The 15,962-nt window shown below is 54.7% G+C and overlaps 1 protein-coding gene across 1 annotated transcript; it reads right to left on the reverse strand.

The window, feature by feature from the left end:
• Positions 1-526: 526 nt before the first annotated feature.
• LOC111154099 (chromosome unknown C2orf70 homolog) lies at positions 527-14,934 on the reverse strand. Its single transcript, XM_022513481.1, has 4 exons — positions 14,861-14,934; positions 3,785-4,058; positions 2,587-2,699; positions 527-731 (listed from the first exon to the last, which is right to left on the reverse strand). Exons 1-4 carry the CDS (start codon positions 14,932-14,934, stop codon positions 587-589), a joined length of 606 nt encoding a protein of 201 aa, XP_022369189.1. The 3' UTR covers positions 527-586.
• Positions 14,935-15,962: the final 1,028 nt, after the last annotated feature.

Here is a 15,962-nt window from a genome sequence, read left to right on the forward strand (position 1 = left end):
TGGGCAAACGAGGGCTTGGGTCCAAACACTGGGTCTCTTCTAAGCTGTGGGAGCTTGGGCGATATTCTCAACCTCCGAGACTCTGCGTCCTGATCAATAAAGTGGGGATAACGCCACCTCCCTCACAAGCGAGTGTGTGGACTGAATGATGCCAAGTCAGGGCTCAAACTGGAATTCCTTTGTATCTGATCCCAGTGCAATTGCTCTGCAGTCATTTTACCTTCATTCTCGGACATGCAATCTTGGGGCTTCCTCAATTACACTGGTGGAAGCAGATGGGAGGTATCTCTGTCCTGGAGTGACCTGCCACCAAGGCTTGGGAGCCCTACAGTTCTTGGTCCTACCAGCCCCCACCTCGGGGGAGGGGTGGTAGGGGGCCAGTAGGTCAAGGGACACTGCTTTCCACTGGCATGAACCCCTGAGCTGAGCTTTCCACAGTCCTTAAGACTCAGTGCTGTGTGACCCTCGGGCGTGTTCTTGCTGTAGCCAAATGTCCCTGGGGCTCAGAGGAGAAGACCATGGGTTTGGTCGTGGCTAAAGATTTTATTCCAAAAAGCCAATCTCGTCAGAGCCAGGCTCCCGGGCATCACGCTCTAAACTCAAAGTAGAGATCTCTCTTCTGCCGTTCCTGTGGGGAGACCCTCTTCCCCGAGGGGAACGTCTGGTAGGTCTTCATGTTTTCAGGGGATGCTCTTAGAAGGTGCCACTTCTTCTCTGGGGTCAGAGGAGGACTGGGGGCAAGGATGGAGCCAGCATTAGGCAGTGAGCCTGCAAGGGGAAGGATGCCCAACCGCGGCCCTGTGTGCCCAGTGTTCTAGCCCATCCTGACCATGCTGACTGCTCATCAGCCCAACATCTGATAAGCCCCCCTGCAGGTGAGATCAGAATAACTGGTATTTGCATGATGGTATAGTGGTTCAGAGAGAGAACGTGGGCGTCAGACAGAACATGGGTGTCAGATTCTGGCTTAGCTCCTGCTGGAAGTGGACCCATATAAAATGGACTAATGTGAGTACATCTGTCTCAGCTTTGTTTTGAGGAGTAAATGAGATAACGCTTATAAAGCACTTCAGTAACCCTGGACAAGGAGGAAACACTCAACAAACATTATAAGAAATGGTGATGATGGTGATGATGGTGGTGATGGTGATGGTGGTAATGGTGATGGTGGTGATGGTGGTGATGGTGATGGTGATGGTGATGATGATGGTGATGGTGGTGATGGTGATGGTGGTGATGGTGATGGTGATGGTGATGGTGGTAATGGTGATGGTGGTGATGGTGGTAATGGTGATGGTGGTGATGGTGGTAATGGTGATGATGGTGATGGTGATGATGACGGTGATGGTAATGGTGGGGATGGTGGGGATGGTGGTGATGGTGATACTGGTGATGGTGGCGTGATGGTGATGATGGTGTTGAAACTCAGGAAAGGGCAGGGATTTTCCCCAAGCCACAGTGGTGATCAGGAAAAGGTCTGAGCGCAGACACTGACCCTCCTACTCCCATTGACCTGGTTGGCCCTGTGTGTTGTGCGAAGCCATCAGCTGCATATGCCACCAGATAATTTGGAGAAGTGGGGGCTGGGGCACCCTAGGCTCCCCACAGCCTTAGGGGGTGCAGGTCCTACCCAGAGTGATCTCAAAAGAAAATATGGCCCAGGAGAGGCCCCACCCTGCCTCCAAGTTTGGTCTGACTCAGAGCCACCCAAGGGGTGAAGATGATCAACTCAGAGTCCTAGAGTTGGTGTCAGGAGATCTCAGTTTCTCCAGGTTCTGCCTCCAACCAGATTTTCTACGCGGCAAAGTTTCTGAGGCCATCACTAAGCCTGTTTCCCTATCTATAAAATGGGCCCATCTATGTTACAGAGATAACATACAGAGATAGGTAAATTTGTATCTTTAAAACCCATTAATCTCAATGGAAAGTGTTCCTGCCTTATCCATGATGATGGTGACGAGGCTTGAGGCTCTTGATGCAAGCAAAGGGTCAGCATGTAATTGGAAACCCAAGATCTTCCAGATGACCACCTGATGCTTCCTTCCCACATGACACCTTGGCAGCATAGACTTTTGATTTCCATGCCTTGGTGTCAGGAGGGAGCGCAAGGCAAACATGTGTCTGGATTATCTCACAGAGCAGAGAGGGTCTTCGCTGGGAAGAGCAACTCGCCCGGATAAAAGTGAGATTCAGGCAGTGGGGAACTTTCAGATTTCGTTAGATGGACAGCTGGACTTTGAAAGCTATTTTGTAGTCCAGAGGAGAACATTTTCTGAGCCTGGTCCGGGTTGGTGGGGGGTCGGGGGAGGGTGTGGTACCAATTCCAGGCTCTGTGTAGTGCCCTCTGTGTCCGCCAGAGGGCAGCAGTTCCTTGTTGCTCAGAGCAGCTGTGCCCACGTTTGGACTAGTGTAGCTGCAAGGCTGCCCATACCTGGACCCCTTGCTGTGTGACTATCATCCTCTGCACCATAGGCTCCTTAGGGCCAGTTCTTAGCTCATTTCTCACTCTGAGTGGCTGCATGCCTGGCAGGTGCCTACGGACATGTGTTTGTAGAACGCGTGAATGAAGGGAAGGCAGGCACTCACAGGTCGGTGGGGAGGGGGTACCGTTCCCACTCCTTCACAGGCAGCACGAAGTAGGGGACCCGGGGCACCATGCCCGTCTTGTCTAGATAGAACTTCCGATGCTGTTGTGCCACCTACAGCTCGACCCAAGGAAGAGACGAGAGGCTATTAGTGTTAGAGGAGCAACCTGGGGCCTCCTGCCATTCCTGCCTGCCTATACCTGGGCAAGGGGCGGGGGGCTGCCTCCCCTAATGCCCCTGTTGGAGTTCCCAGCTAGGTGTCCTCTCTGAGACCAGCTCCCCGTCTGTCTAATGGGGATAATGGCCCACACCACACCAGCTTTGCTAGGGAGAGTAAACGAGACAAGCGACCAGCAGAAGGAAGGTATGTGAATCCTGCCTGAGCAGGTGACACAGTTTGTTTCTGCCTCTCCCCGCCCCCCATGATTGAGACCAAAGGTCTTTCTGTGTCCATTGACATGGTTCCCCAGCCCCCAGATGTCTCACAACATTGACCCAATCCTCTCCCTGGAGAGGCTGCCTTCTCACACAGTTCTCTGTCCTGAGGACCAGGAGGTACCCGTGTCCTTGAACTCGGGCTGGAGGGTTGTTTGCAAGAGACTGGGGGGGGGGGGGATTTCTAGGAACACAGCAGAAAATGAGCCCTGGCCCCTGTGAGCTGGGCGAGCACATCAGTGGTCAGTGCCTGTGTCCACAAGGATGTGTCTGAACCAGACTCAGAGGAGGCTTTAAGAGCCACAGGGCCAGGACCAGAACACCAGGAGCCAGGCAGCTAGTGTTTGGGGCTGGGGTTGACTCCGGGGTACATCCTCAGAAATCTGGGAGACAGAGAGGCATTGGGTGGGCACTAGGACCCAGGTGGGCAAGTACAGTCCGGGCAGGGGGCTTAGTGGGCCGTTTGTCTGTGTTGGGTGGGCTCAACCTGAAGGTGAATCTTTGGCCTTTTACTCTAGTAGGAAGTAAGCAACAGTCCACTGGGCTATGGGGCAGAGGGGAGGGCGGGCACATCCCCAAAGGCTCCAGCTCTCCCGGCAGTGGGGTGAGCAAGGGCAAGGGTCCTTGCCAGCTCAGGGGCTCAGAAAAAGGAAACAAAGTCACTCTTTGAGGGTGCTAGGTCTCCTCTGGCCCCACCATCGCTCTAACCCTCTTCCCCCAACCACCAGGGAAAGGAGGCAGCCGCCCAGCCCAGGGCAGCCCACCTGGTAGAACCCCGCGAGCTGGGTGGAGCGGTCACTGTCCAGGTTGAAGCGGGTGTAGACAGGGGTGTGCAGCCAGCCGTCCCGGGTGTAAGAGCGCTTGCTCAGCACCAGGTCGGGGTTGGAGGAGAAGAAGGTCGGAAAGTGGCCGCCTGTGCTGAAGGGAGTGTGGCTCTTCTCCAGGGCTGCGTTGCGTTGGTCCTGGAAGTACTTGAGGGTGGCGGTGCCATAGGGGGAGCCAAAGGCGAAGGCCACACTGGGAACATGGCCTTGGTACCTGTAATGAGGGGTAGCGGCATGGGAGGGGAGATCAGTGCAAGGTTCCAGGGCCAGTTCCAAGAGAGGCCCCGAAAACCCAGGGATGGGGCCAGTGGGCCCTGTGGGTCACTTCCGGGCCTTGAGAAGCTTCCCTCAGAGGTGCTGCCCAGTTTGGGGCTCCGGGAAAGGATGAGGGAAAGAGACTCTGGGCCTTTCCCTCCCCCTAGAGGATGGTCATCCTTGCAGACCAGAGGCTGAGGCAGGAGCGAGAGCCTGGGGGTCCCATCCTGAGCCCCGAGCAAGCCTGCAGGCAAGTCACTCTCTATTCAGAAGATGGGGAGGCCTCCTGCCACCGGCTCATTAAGGGTAGAGGACGTCAGAAGTCAGTGGGAACATAGCAGTGGGACAATGCTGTCACTCGCAGCCGAGGCCTGGGTTCACGTGCTACAGCCTGGCTCGAGCTTCGCGACCTTGCGACGCGCCCCTCACATGGGCTGCCAGGAGCTCTGTCACCTTCTTCAAACCTGGAGGCTGGAGACCGGCGAGAGGGACAGGGGCTGGCGAGCAGAGCCCCTCAGAGAGCCAGACAACCCATGCACACACGCATAGGACACTAGGGAGCCCCAAACTGGTGAGATTTACAGAGAGCTAGGCTTGCTGTGGCCAAGTGAGGGGCGATCGGGCGACCCCCAAGAAGCAGGAGCATCAGACTTTGTGCAAGACACAGAGACCAGTGGCTTCCCAGTCAGTGCTTCTCACCCCCTAAAACCTGGCCCGGACCCCATAGTGCCCTTGAAATGGCCCTTGACAAGGCCATCCTGGGTTGTCTGCGGCACTGAGGGCTGGTGACCTCTGCCTTCTCGAAACGCCGCTCCTGGATTTTAGGAGACTGTTCCCTCCTTGTCTGCTGGTCTTCACCTGACTTTCTGACTGTTCCTTCTTGGTCCCCCCGCTCGTGATACATCTTTTCTGCTCTTTTCCTCTGGGGTCTGTCCTGAGCCCACACAGTCCCTGGGAACATGGTATTCATGCCGAGCCCTTAACCTTCACCCTTGGGTGGCTGGCCCTTGGTCTTCATCTCCTGCCTGGAAGTTCCCTCAGACTCCCGTACACCGTGGCACACGAGACTTCTCCCTCAGTTGGCCCAAGCACTCTCTCTCCCCAGCACCTCTCCAACAGCTACCATCTCAGTGAAAAGCACTCGCCAGATGGCCAAGTCAGAAACCTGGCATCCACCTCCACAGCCTGATTCATGCCATCAGTCCCCAAGCCCCGGGGCTCCACACCATCCCAAGCTTGGGCCACACTGCCTCTTATCTGGACTGTGGCCACAGCAGCCTCCTATCCTCCCAACCACATTCTTACCTCCCCCCCATTCCCATACTCCAGCCAGACTGACCTTTCTAAAGTCAAGCCCTTAGCATGGCGTTCAAGGCTGTCTGGGAGCTGACCTCACCTCCCTTTCCAGCCTCACCATGTAACTTCTCTTTCTCCCTCTCCCCGCTTGTCTCTCCCTTGGGGTTTGCCTTGTGCCCCCAGACATCAGGAATGCCTGCCCTCTCCCCTGGCTCCTGAGGCTTGCCCCCGGTACGAAAGGATCCTTTAAGGCCTGCTCTGTGGGGCTCCTGGGTGGCTCTTGATTTCAGCTGAGGTCATGATCTCAGGGTTGTGAGATCGAGCCCCATGTCAGGCCCCATGCTCAGCACAGAGTCTGCTTGGGATTCTCTTTCCCTCTCCCTCTGCTCCTCCCCCTGCTCATGCTCTCTTTCTCTCTCAAATAAATAAATCTTTTTTTTTTTTTTTAAACAGACCCGCCCTATCACTTCTCTGATGATCCTTTCCTTGCCACCTCTTCCAGGTCTAGGTGGGTCCTGCTCTCTGCCCCCCTTCCACCACTAGCCAAACCTCCTCCAAAGCTCTTGTCTCTGTCTCTGTCTCTGCCACGAGGCGGGGAGCGTCTCGAGCACAGCTGGCTCACGTCTTCCTTCTGGGTCCCCAGTTTGCCATACCAGGTCTGGCATGCGGTCTGGGACGGAAACGTTTAGGGAACAAAGAAAATGAGTCGCTGCGTGCCTACAGCATCAGTGATGTTTCCAGTCAGACCCACTCGTACAAATGCCCGACAGACCGCCGTGCTGCAGGGACCCCCAGTACCTCCCCCAGGGCCTCCCCTGCTGGGAAGCTGGACACCTCCTCTACGCTCAGCTGAGTTCTCTTACCGGGCCAGGGAGTGTGGGAAGCCTCCCTGGGATATCGCGGGCTTCCCCAACTCCCCAGGCCACAGGCACTGCGGTCTGAAGTCTGAGCTCCAGGGTTACCTGCGGCAGCTGCTCTGGGCCTCCACCCCCACCCCCCACCGATAAAATGAGAGAGCATTGCGGGGCTTCCTTCCTCCCATCTTCAGGTGGGAGTCAGGAAAGCCAAGCCGGGAGATTACTACCAGCCCTTCCACTGCAGGCAAAACAGAACAGGAGCCCCTCCCTGCTTCCTGCCCCAACCTCCCCTCACCAGCTGTGCCTTTCTAGAATCTTACAGCACGTGAGGTTGCCTGGGCCCAAGTAGGGAGTGAGGGGAGACAACTTCCACTGCACTCAGGCATTGATCCAGCCTTACCTCTCCTGCCTGTGACTTCTCTCTGCCGTTGAGACCATGACCCTCGGGATCCTAACCTGCACCCCCCTGCTTTGCCTATCTGCTGGCTCCTCCCAAGCTCCTGGCTGATGGCTCAGTCTCCTTCTTTCCAGGAAAGAGGGCAGGGCTGGTGATACTTGTGAGGTCACCATGGCCACTTCTGGGCCCGAGTCCTCTTCTTTCCCATGGTTCACCCCCCTCCTGGATCCAGAGCCTCCTCTCCTGCCCTTCCCCTGCCCCCATCAGTCTCTCTCTATTTCTCTCAGCCTCTGTCCTCCCGCCTTGCCATCGATACTCTCTCCTGCTCTCTTAGCTTCTTCCCCTCTGCCTACAAACACGCACATTTGTGTGCATTTTTCCCAGGCTGCAGAATCCGCTCCGTGGTCCTCGCATCCCACCCTTTCTCTCCCTGTATTCCTGAATTTCTCCACGGAATGTTCTGCACCTTCTGCCTTTGCTTCTTCCTCTCCCATTCTTTCCTTGATCTCCCTCAGTCCGACTTCTCCCCACCCCCACCCCAGCTTGAATGTGAGCCTGTATTTTTTCATTAAGGTAATGTAAGATCATCCAATTGCCAAATCCAACATCCTTGGTTCAGTCTCTCTCTGCAACACTCAAGCTGATGAAGAAACTCATCTGCAAGAAACATAACCTGAGCGGTAGAAGCAGAGTTCCTGAGGGTTCTTTGTGCTATAGATGAAACCTAATAAAAATATAAGCTCGACAGTCAAGTAGTCAGAGAGCAGCAGTAGGGATAAGCTTCCTTTCATGTGGGGGGAGGGCCCCCTGGATGTGCCTCCGCCCCCCACTTGTCCTTCTACCTTCAGATGGAAGAACATCGGGCTGGTGGACTAAAGCTCGTTGAAGCCCACCCACCCCTCACTCTTTTCCTTGGAAGCATGCCAGCCCACAGGGCTCCTCTGTGCTGTTTGGCGTGGACACACCGCCCTTCAGGAGGAGAGCCTGTCCCGAGTCAACCCTGCCACCTCCTTCTGGGGTTCGGTATCAGCCCTGTTGTCCCATAAGAGCTTTCACTCTTTTATCATATTTCTCCAGTGGCTCAGAAGGCAGGCATGAAAGAGATGCTGGTCATCAGATGCTGTCAAACCCCAACAAAAAGATAATAAAGCGATAGCATGAAAATGAAAGAAAGGTTGTCCGCAGCATTCTGTAGGGACAAGAGCGTGACCCAAGAACATCAGACTGGCCAGCCGACCATCCTGTTAAAAAGGCAGCCACTAGTCCTTTCCCGGCAAGAAAGAGCTCAGGGACCAAAGCCACCCATAGGCTCTCCTTGCAAGTAGCACTCAGTGACGGAAATCTGCCAGCGAAGAGATGATTCAAAAGAAATACCCAGGAATGTAGGGTGGTTAGTTTCAAATCTATTTCAGTCCTGGAACTAGAAATAGCAGCTAGGTGAAGGCTGGTGGCAGCATGGAGTGGAAATGTTATAAAACCTGTCAAAGGGAAAAATAATTTCGGCAACAAAAATTGGGGAGGTGGGCGGAGGGGCGATGGGCGCGCACCCACGAAGAATTTTTAAGCAGAGTCAACCCATGGCAACTAAATTTAAAACGTGTCGTTGAAAAATACACGACAGAGTGACTCTCACCCCTGGATGGTTTTTATCCTCCCTCCCTCCCTCTCCTTTAGAGAGATCTTTTAGGAATTAATATTTCTTGAACTGAATTAGCATTTATCTAAAGTCTGGGTATTCTTCCATTTTATGCCAACATCTTTCTCTTCAGTGGAGTCCTAGTAAGTTTACATTTCGTGATTTTCATTCTAAAATAGCAAATGTAGCAAGATCGTATTTTTGTAGAAATGCTTTGTCTGTGTTTGGATTTAGGGTGTTTTTTTTTCCTGCTTTGTACATGTATTTTTTTTTTTTTAAGACAGTGAGATAGTGTTAAGAATTACTTTAGTGTGAACCTACTGTGTACCGGGTGTTGGGGATCCAGAAGTCCGCAAAGCTCAGCCCTTTCTCCTCCCCACTACCCCCTCATTCTGAATTGACAGTGTTACATGGTGTACATGCAGGAGCTCTAATGCCTTTAAATTCGGGGAGGGAGGCCCATTCCCCAGGGTGAGGGGGTGGTATTGGTGGAGGCCCATGAAGGACCTTCCACTGGGGTCAGACTTTGATGAGGACCTCGGTGTGGAGGGGGATGGCCTGGAAGCTCGTTCTCTTCCTCGGCTTATCTTCTAGATGCTTCCAGATGCCCCAGGATCCTCGTCTCTTTTCAGAGACCTACTCCCTCTGGGAGAGCTCATTTATGCTAGACTTCCAATACTGCCCATTCACCAAGGATGTCCAGAGCCGTGTCTCTGTGTTTCTTCTCCCAGCTACGGATCCACACACCTAGCTGTCCACACAGGGCTTGCCCCCGAGTGCCAGATGCAAAAGGATGGATACCAGCCTGCTCTTCCTCCTCCTGGATAACTCTGCCTGGCTTAATGATACCCATATTCACCCCTCACCAGCCAGAAACTGGGATTCAGGCCATCCACCCTTCTCCATCCCCCCTCTTTTGTCCCTAAGCCCTGTGACTCTCCTACAGCTGCCAGCCTGGCTCTTCGCTCACCAGGACCATCCTGAGTCTCCCAGCCAGTCTCCCAGACCGAGTCTCACCTCCGGCCTGCCGTCCACACTTCACCCAGGACAACCTTTCTCAAACGTGCATCACAGCACCAAGGCTCACCTCTCCCTTCTCGCTTCCCCGCGGGTGCCCAAGACCCCGGAAGCGTCACGTCTCTGGGACCTCACAGGCTGTCCACACCTCTGAGCCTTCGCACACATCCACTCGCCCCAGGACGCCATGTCCCCTCTCGCCCCCGGGGGTTCCCCACTCACTCACAGAACAAGGGCTCTCTGTCGCCTTCCCTAACCACTCCCCTCTGCTGAGTGTGAGTGTGTCACATCCGTCCACCTCCTCTGCTAATCTGTTCTCCTCCAGCCTCAGCAACTACGCAGCACCTAGCGTAGGACTAGTGCTCAATAAACGTCCGCTGGAGGAGACCGAAGTCCCGAAACCCGGGGGGCACCATGTCCCAGAACACTGCTGCCAAGGGGCTTGGCTCTGATCTGCAGAGCGCACGTGGGCACAGGGCGTCCCACCCACGGGGGCCTTTGCGTTCCTGGGAAGAAAGGAGCTATAGAAATGTGACGTGTTCCCGTGATTCTTGTCTTCACCACCCCCAGGCTCTCTGCCATAGTCCTCCTCTGCTCCCCGATCTTCCACCTTCCCTGAATGCCAAGATATTTGCATCCCAATAGAACAGAAGCCCTCTCCTCCGCAATCCGCAATCCGCAGTCCTCCAGGGGTTGGATTCCGGATCCTGCTCAGGGCTTGCTGCTCCGGGAGGGGAGGGGCGCAGGTGCGCACACGTTGGTGCACACGTCCACATTCCGGTAGCACTCAGAGGGCACGCCTCCGCAAGCCAGGTCTGTGTCCCCTGGACGCACTCGCAGTTCTGTGCCTTGAGCGGGACCCCGTGTGGTTCTACGGCAGAGCTTTCCAAAGCCCTGTCGTTACGGATTGCATGGCCTGTCGTGGTGGAAAGAACAGAAGGGAATGGCAGGAAAGGCAGACAGGTTGCATAATGGGGGATCCAACAGGTCCTATGGGCAGCCACACCTCCTCCTGGATGCCCTTCTCTGCCTCTGGGCTCCTTGGCCCCCCGCACAGGAGCTGGGAGACCATGCCCAGCCAGGTCCCCAGGCAACGATCCTGTGTGCATCCCTGTGTGCACAGAGAACAGTCCCTCCCTGCCTCTTGACGGCCCTGGTTGGCCCCATACCTGACATTAAAATTAATTACCATGCCTTCAGAGATCCCATGAGCAGCCTTATTAACTAATTAACTTGTGACTGTTCAGCATGTCCTCATTCTACCGCCTCCTTCTTTAAGACACTTCCTGCTGAGTACAGGGCCATCAGATCCTTCCCCCGGGGGAAAAACTTTCAAGGGCTCCCCATTGTCTAGGAAATTAAGTACAAAGGGGCCAGACGCTCTAGGCCCAGCTTGACGTGGGCCTCTGGGAGCGTCTTTTCAACTTTCCCAGCCACTTCCATGTCACAGCTTTTCTACTCCAGCTAAAAGGCTTTTGCTGCTTTGGAAGTCTATCTGGCCAGCACCTCCAGCTTTCTTCGAGCCATCTCCTCTCCCGAAGACACTCCTCTCCTCCTCTCCCTGCCTTGGGATCTTAGCCATCCCTCAAGGTCCATTTCCAAGACTTTTCCATGGAGCCACCCACAGACCATGCTTGTCCTCTCCATGGAACTGTCTGTGCCCTTTGTGATTCTTTTTTTTTAATTTAAGTTTTTATGTATTTAAGTCATTTCTACACCCAATGTGGGGCTTGAACTCATTGACCCCAAAATCAAGAGTCGCTAGGCTCTTCCAACTAAGCCAGCCAGGCGTCTCCATTTGTGACTCGGTTATGTCTCAGGTCACATTCTGGCTGTATTGTAATTACCTGCGCCTTTAGTCTAGGCTCTTTTTTTTTTTTTAATTTTATTTATTTATTTGACAGAGAGAGATCACAAGCAGGCAGAGAGGCAGGCAGAGAGAGAGAGGAGGAAGCAGGCTCCCCGCTGAGCAGAGAGCCCGATGCGGGGCTCGATCCCAGGACCCTGAGATCATGACCCGAGCCGAAGGCAGCGGCTTAACCCACTGAGCCACCCAGGCGCCCCTAGTCTAGTCTCTTTCTGAAGTATAAAGTCTGTGGGGAGAGACTGCATCTGTCTGCATCCTGTCACTCCTGGCCCTCCAGAGAGGCTCTGTACATATTTGTTGAAGTGAACTGACATGTGGAGGCACATTTTTAAAAGGCTGAGGATTCTTCTAGAAAGACAAAGCCTAGGTCTCCAGGAGCCCCTGGTCCCCTTCTTAGGAAGGCTCCCCAGTTCTGCTGGGCTACGTGAGAGGCATCAGCTGCCTATCTGGGCACTTGGACTCTCCTACATCCCTTTGGCATGTGTCCTTTGTTTTGTAGCCTAGGACGCAGTGGCCTGTCTTTGGGGCTGCACTTCCATGGCCAGGGCCTGGGCAGAAATGGAAGGGGCTCCCCTGTCCTGGCCTGGCCCACACCTGTCTCAGCCCAGAGGTCTGCAGCAGCTGGCAGGAGGCAGGGGTGTGAGAGAGGAGGCTGGTCCAGGCTCCTACGGCTGAAGGAAGCTGATTATTAAAGTTCCAGGGTTTTTCCAAGCTGCTGCTAAACAAACCAGTATTAAAAATTAAATTATAGAGGCACCTGGGTGGCTCAGTGGGTTAAGCCTCTGCCTTCCGCTCGGGTCGTGATCCCAGGGTCCTGGGATCGAGCCCCGCATCAGGCTCTCTACTCAGCAGGGAGCCTGCTTCCTCCTCTCTCTCTGCCTGCCTCTCTGCCTACTTGTGATTTCTGTCTGTCAAATAAATAAATAAATAAATCTTTAAAAAATTAAATTATAAAAGAATTATGTATATGAAGTCACAATTAAAGAAATTATATTGAAAACAAAGGTAATAGACACTCGAAACTGATCACTACCTAATGATGTCACTGTTTTGCCGCCGTCCATGTTCTGGAGCTTTAGTCGTGCCTCCTGTGTGTGTAGGGCGGATTTATGGGGTGTGTGAGCTGCTCTGCGTCTCTCCCCAGCTCTGCACCCGGACACCGTGACGATAGCCTGAAATCAGCCATGGTGGGAGTGTTTATGCTACAGAGAGGGGATGAACGCTACAGATCAAGGCTTTTTCCCTCCACAGAGCTGGTTGTCTAGGGATTCCGGGCAAGGGGACACAGACACCTTTGTGCAACTACCGTCCTGAGAATGTCCTCTTGAGAACGGAATACATTGACTTTAGGGTTTTGCAGCCCCTAAGGCTCAGGCCCAGCTCAGTGGCAGACTGAGACCAAACTGCCCCTCCAGGAAGACAGAGGGAAGGGAGGGAGGGAACTGAAGTCCCCTCCCTCGCTCCTGGTGAGAGCCCCTGGGCAGAGCTGGGGGCATCAGGGGCAGCAGTAGTCCAACCAGGAATGAAGGCACAGTGGCGGGTCAAGGGTTTGGACGAAGAGCCTGGTGAGGCATGGCGGGAGGCTGAGAGCAAGGGGCTGGGTACCACTTAGATCTGATGTGCAAGCAAGAGGCACAAAGCCCTACTGAGGTCAGTGTCATCCCTTGAGAAGCCTTACAGTCCCGGGACTCGGACCCAAGAATTCCCTGCTACTGCAGGGAAGGCGGGCTGTGCTGCCCAGAGCAGCAAGGGACCAGGTGAAGCTCCCTGGCAATGAGCCTGAAGCCCAGCAGCATCCTGTCTCCCTTGGTACCCAGAATCAGGCCTTGAGCACGGCAGGGATCTAACTAATAGTAACAGATAAGAACTGGAGGGATTGAGGAGAGCCTGGGTGCTGAAGTCACATGGACAAGGCAGGGTAACTTGACCCTAGATAAGCGGTTGGTCTCTCATCTGGGTTGCGGCAAAGGTTTTTTAGACAAAGTTTTTAAGGAGCCCCGCACAGTGCCTGGCACATAGTAGGTGCTCGCGCCTGGGGGCTCGCAATGCCGGCTCTTCAGTCACCAGCTTGCAACTCAGGCAAGTCCCCTTGCTCTCCCTGGCAGACCTCAGTGACCACATCTGGAGTAGCACAGGGCTGGGCTATATGATCTCCAAGGTCCTTACCCCTGTGAATATTCTCTGCCGCTAAGAATAAAACTGGTAAAGGGGCTGATTTGAGTGTCAGAAGAGATGCTGTGCTTACAATCCTGTGATTAATATTTGAAAAGACGCACAAAAATAATAATTATCCAAGTGTGGTGGGGGAACCTTGGATTCTTTCATTAAGTTAACAAAATGAGGGAGCAGTTAGAAACAAAAGCCAACTTCATTCATTCCTCACCGATGAGGATCTGAGGGACAGCATATTCCTCCCAGAAAGATCCGTGGCAAAAGCCTCAGGTACAGATGAGCTAGCCTTCTTTATGATTCACCCGTTATCACAATTTCTAGATCAATAACAGAACAGGGTGCTCGAGGGAACCGCAGACCAGTGGCATGGACCAACCCAGAATCGCTTCTGAAATACGCAGCCTCCCCTGGCCTCCGACAGAATGGGGGCCACTTGGGGAGGGTTAGATCCCACTTGGGAACGGCAGGGAGCTGAAGGAAAAAAAATATGTTAATGTATAGAATGAAATCCTATGGTAAACACCAAGAATGTGGTATTAACTCCACTATCAAGGGCTGTCAAGATGGCTTTGAACTAAGCCTTATGGGATTACACTATAACGGGACCCATCGAGGGCGGCCCCCTGCTTGTCTGTCTTACCACAACACCTGGGACAGCCCAAGTGCTTGGCAGGTCTTTGTCCAAAGAATGCCTAAATGAAGGAAAAGATCGTAGGAAAATCATAAGCCACCTTTTCTAACATCCCTGGCTTGACATCGGGAGGGTCTCGTCCCTGCCCTCCATGCCCCAGGGCAACTGGTGGGAGAGAGAAGACACTCTTACACTCTGGGAGAAAAGGTTGGGAGTGGAAATCTCAGACACCCGTGGGACACTCTTCCATTCCACAGAATGGAAGAGACCGTCAGACTTGCATCTTAGATGTTTGGAGCTTGACGGCAGCCAGAGAAAGGAAAGGTAGGTTTGACCCTGCATCTGAAAATGCTAATGGCAAGGCCGATCTGGGGACTGGGAAGTCCTGGGAAGATTAAGTGAGATCAGTGGGAGAACCGACCACAAAGTCGGAGGCCAGTGCACATCCCTCAGCGACAACTAGCACGGCCCGACCGGCCGTGCCATATTCTCTGAAACCCACCCAGGCTCCCACCCGGTCTGCCGCAGTCCTTCATCTGACAAATCCGGCTCTTGCGCAAATCCTGGTGCACCACCGCGGGCTGGGGCCCCAAAAGCCTGCTCCCTTCTTGGGCTCCCCACGCTCTTGCTCCCCCCAGGTGTCTCCAAACACCAACCTCACGCTCCTCCCCCTTCCCCGGGCCACTCGATGGGGACCCACTTTCTACAAAGGGGGACACGGAGAGCCACCCTGAGCGCACCAGCCCCGGGGTAGGCCACCCAGCAGGTGAACGACTGGCGCTCTCTGTTCCTTCCAACCCCAGAGCCAGAGGAGGGTTGGGGTGGGGGGAAGACGAGGACTCCGACCCCGGGAGTTCAGGCGGGGGCCTGGGTGCGCGGCGGCCTTACCCGGGCATGAGGCCGGGGGGTACGTAGGCGGCATTGAACTCGGTCAGGAGCGTGCCCGCGCTGCGGGAAGCCATGGTGGGTGCGGCGAGCGCGCTGCGAGCCCGGCGCCCCAGGGCTCCCCGCCCGACAGTAAACAACCCGGGGTCACCTGGCAACGCGCGCCTGGCAACGACGGGACTGGGGACTGGGGCCGAGGGGAAGCCGAGTTCTGGCGGGGCTCCCAGACCTCCCCAAGCGTGCTCTCCCGGGGACCCCGCCAATTGCCCCTCCCCCCAAGCGGGGCTCCCGCGCCCAGGAATGGGCTCATCTCTCTGCTTCCCCGCATGCCAGCGTGTGGGATGCGGGATGAAGGTGGAAACTCGCAGGAGAGGCCCGGCAGGGGATGCGCCCCGAGTGCCCTTCTGTCCCCTGCAGGACTCGGGACATGGCTCAGCGCCCTCGCTGCGGAGGCGGAGCCGAAAGCGACAGCCCCATCGCGGCTCTGCCCGCGCACCCCAGCTCCTCGAAGGGAATTGTCTTCCTACTCTCTCGTCTCTCCCTGGGAACTTCCTTCTTGCCTCGTCTTGCCTGTCACACTACTCCACGAGAGTGGCTTATCAGTAAGGCGCCAAAGGCAAATCTTGGGAAGATCTGGATGTGTGATGTACTCCGGTCCTCAGTTCCGAAGTGCAGCCCGCAGGGTTGGCTTGTTTGCACCAGAAAGCAAATTTACCCAAGTCCCCGGTGAGGGTTCCTTATAATAATGGCTCCCTCCTGCAACCGGTGCCTTCACACCCCATTTCTCCAGCGACTCTCATCCCAGCCCTGGTCTTTAACTGGGGCGTGAAAGAGCCGTGACAGCCTCCAAGGCGACATGCTCTTCGGGGCTTGGAGCCAAACCCGTCTCCCAGCTCCCTTGAATCAGTGCTGGTATCAGCAAGAGTGCTCTGCCGGTTACCCTTGGCCTTCTCGGTTTCATTCAGTCTTGTCCAAGAAGTGTCATCTTCACAGTTTGAATCTGTAAATGGCAGCTAATGAAGACCACAGACACTAATGAACTTGCAGGACGCTTTTGCAACCAGAATTATCAAAAGCCTTTCGCTGAGAGATAACATTGGGATGG

Source organism: Enhydra lutris, unplaced genomic scaffold, assembly GCF_002288905.1.
Source record: "Enhydra lutris kenyoni isolate GAN:26980312 unplaced genomic scaffold, ASM228890v2 scaffoldscaffold35, whole genome shotgun sequence".
Classification (NCBI taxonomy): Eukaryota; Metazoa; Chordata; class Mammalia; order Carnivora; family Mustelidae; genus Enhydra; species Enhydra lutris.

Coding starts and splice junctions, on each gene's coding strand:
- LOC111154099 (XM_022513481.1), bottom strand. CDS start 14,934: ATGGCTTCCCGCAGCGCGGGCACGCTCCTGACCGAGTTCAATGCCGCC. Junction 2,700..3,784: donor AGCTCGCGGGGTTCTACCAG/GTGGGCTGCCCT, acceptor GTCGAGCTGTAG/GTGGCACAACAGCATCGGAA. Junction 732..2,586: donor TACCCCCTCCCCACCGACCT/GTGAGTGCCTGC, acceptor CCTTGCCCCCAG/TCCTCCTCTGACCCCAGAGA.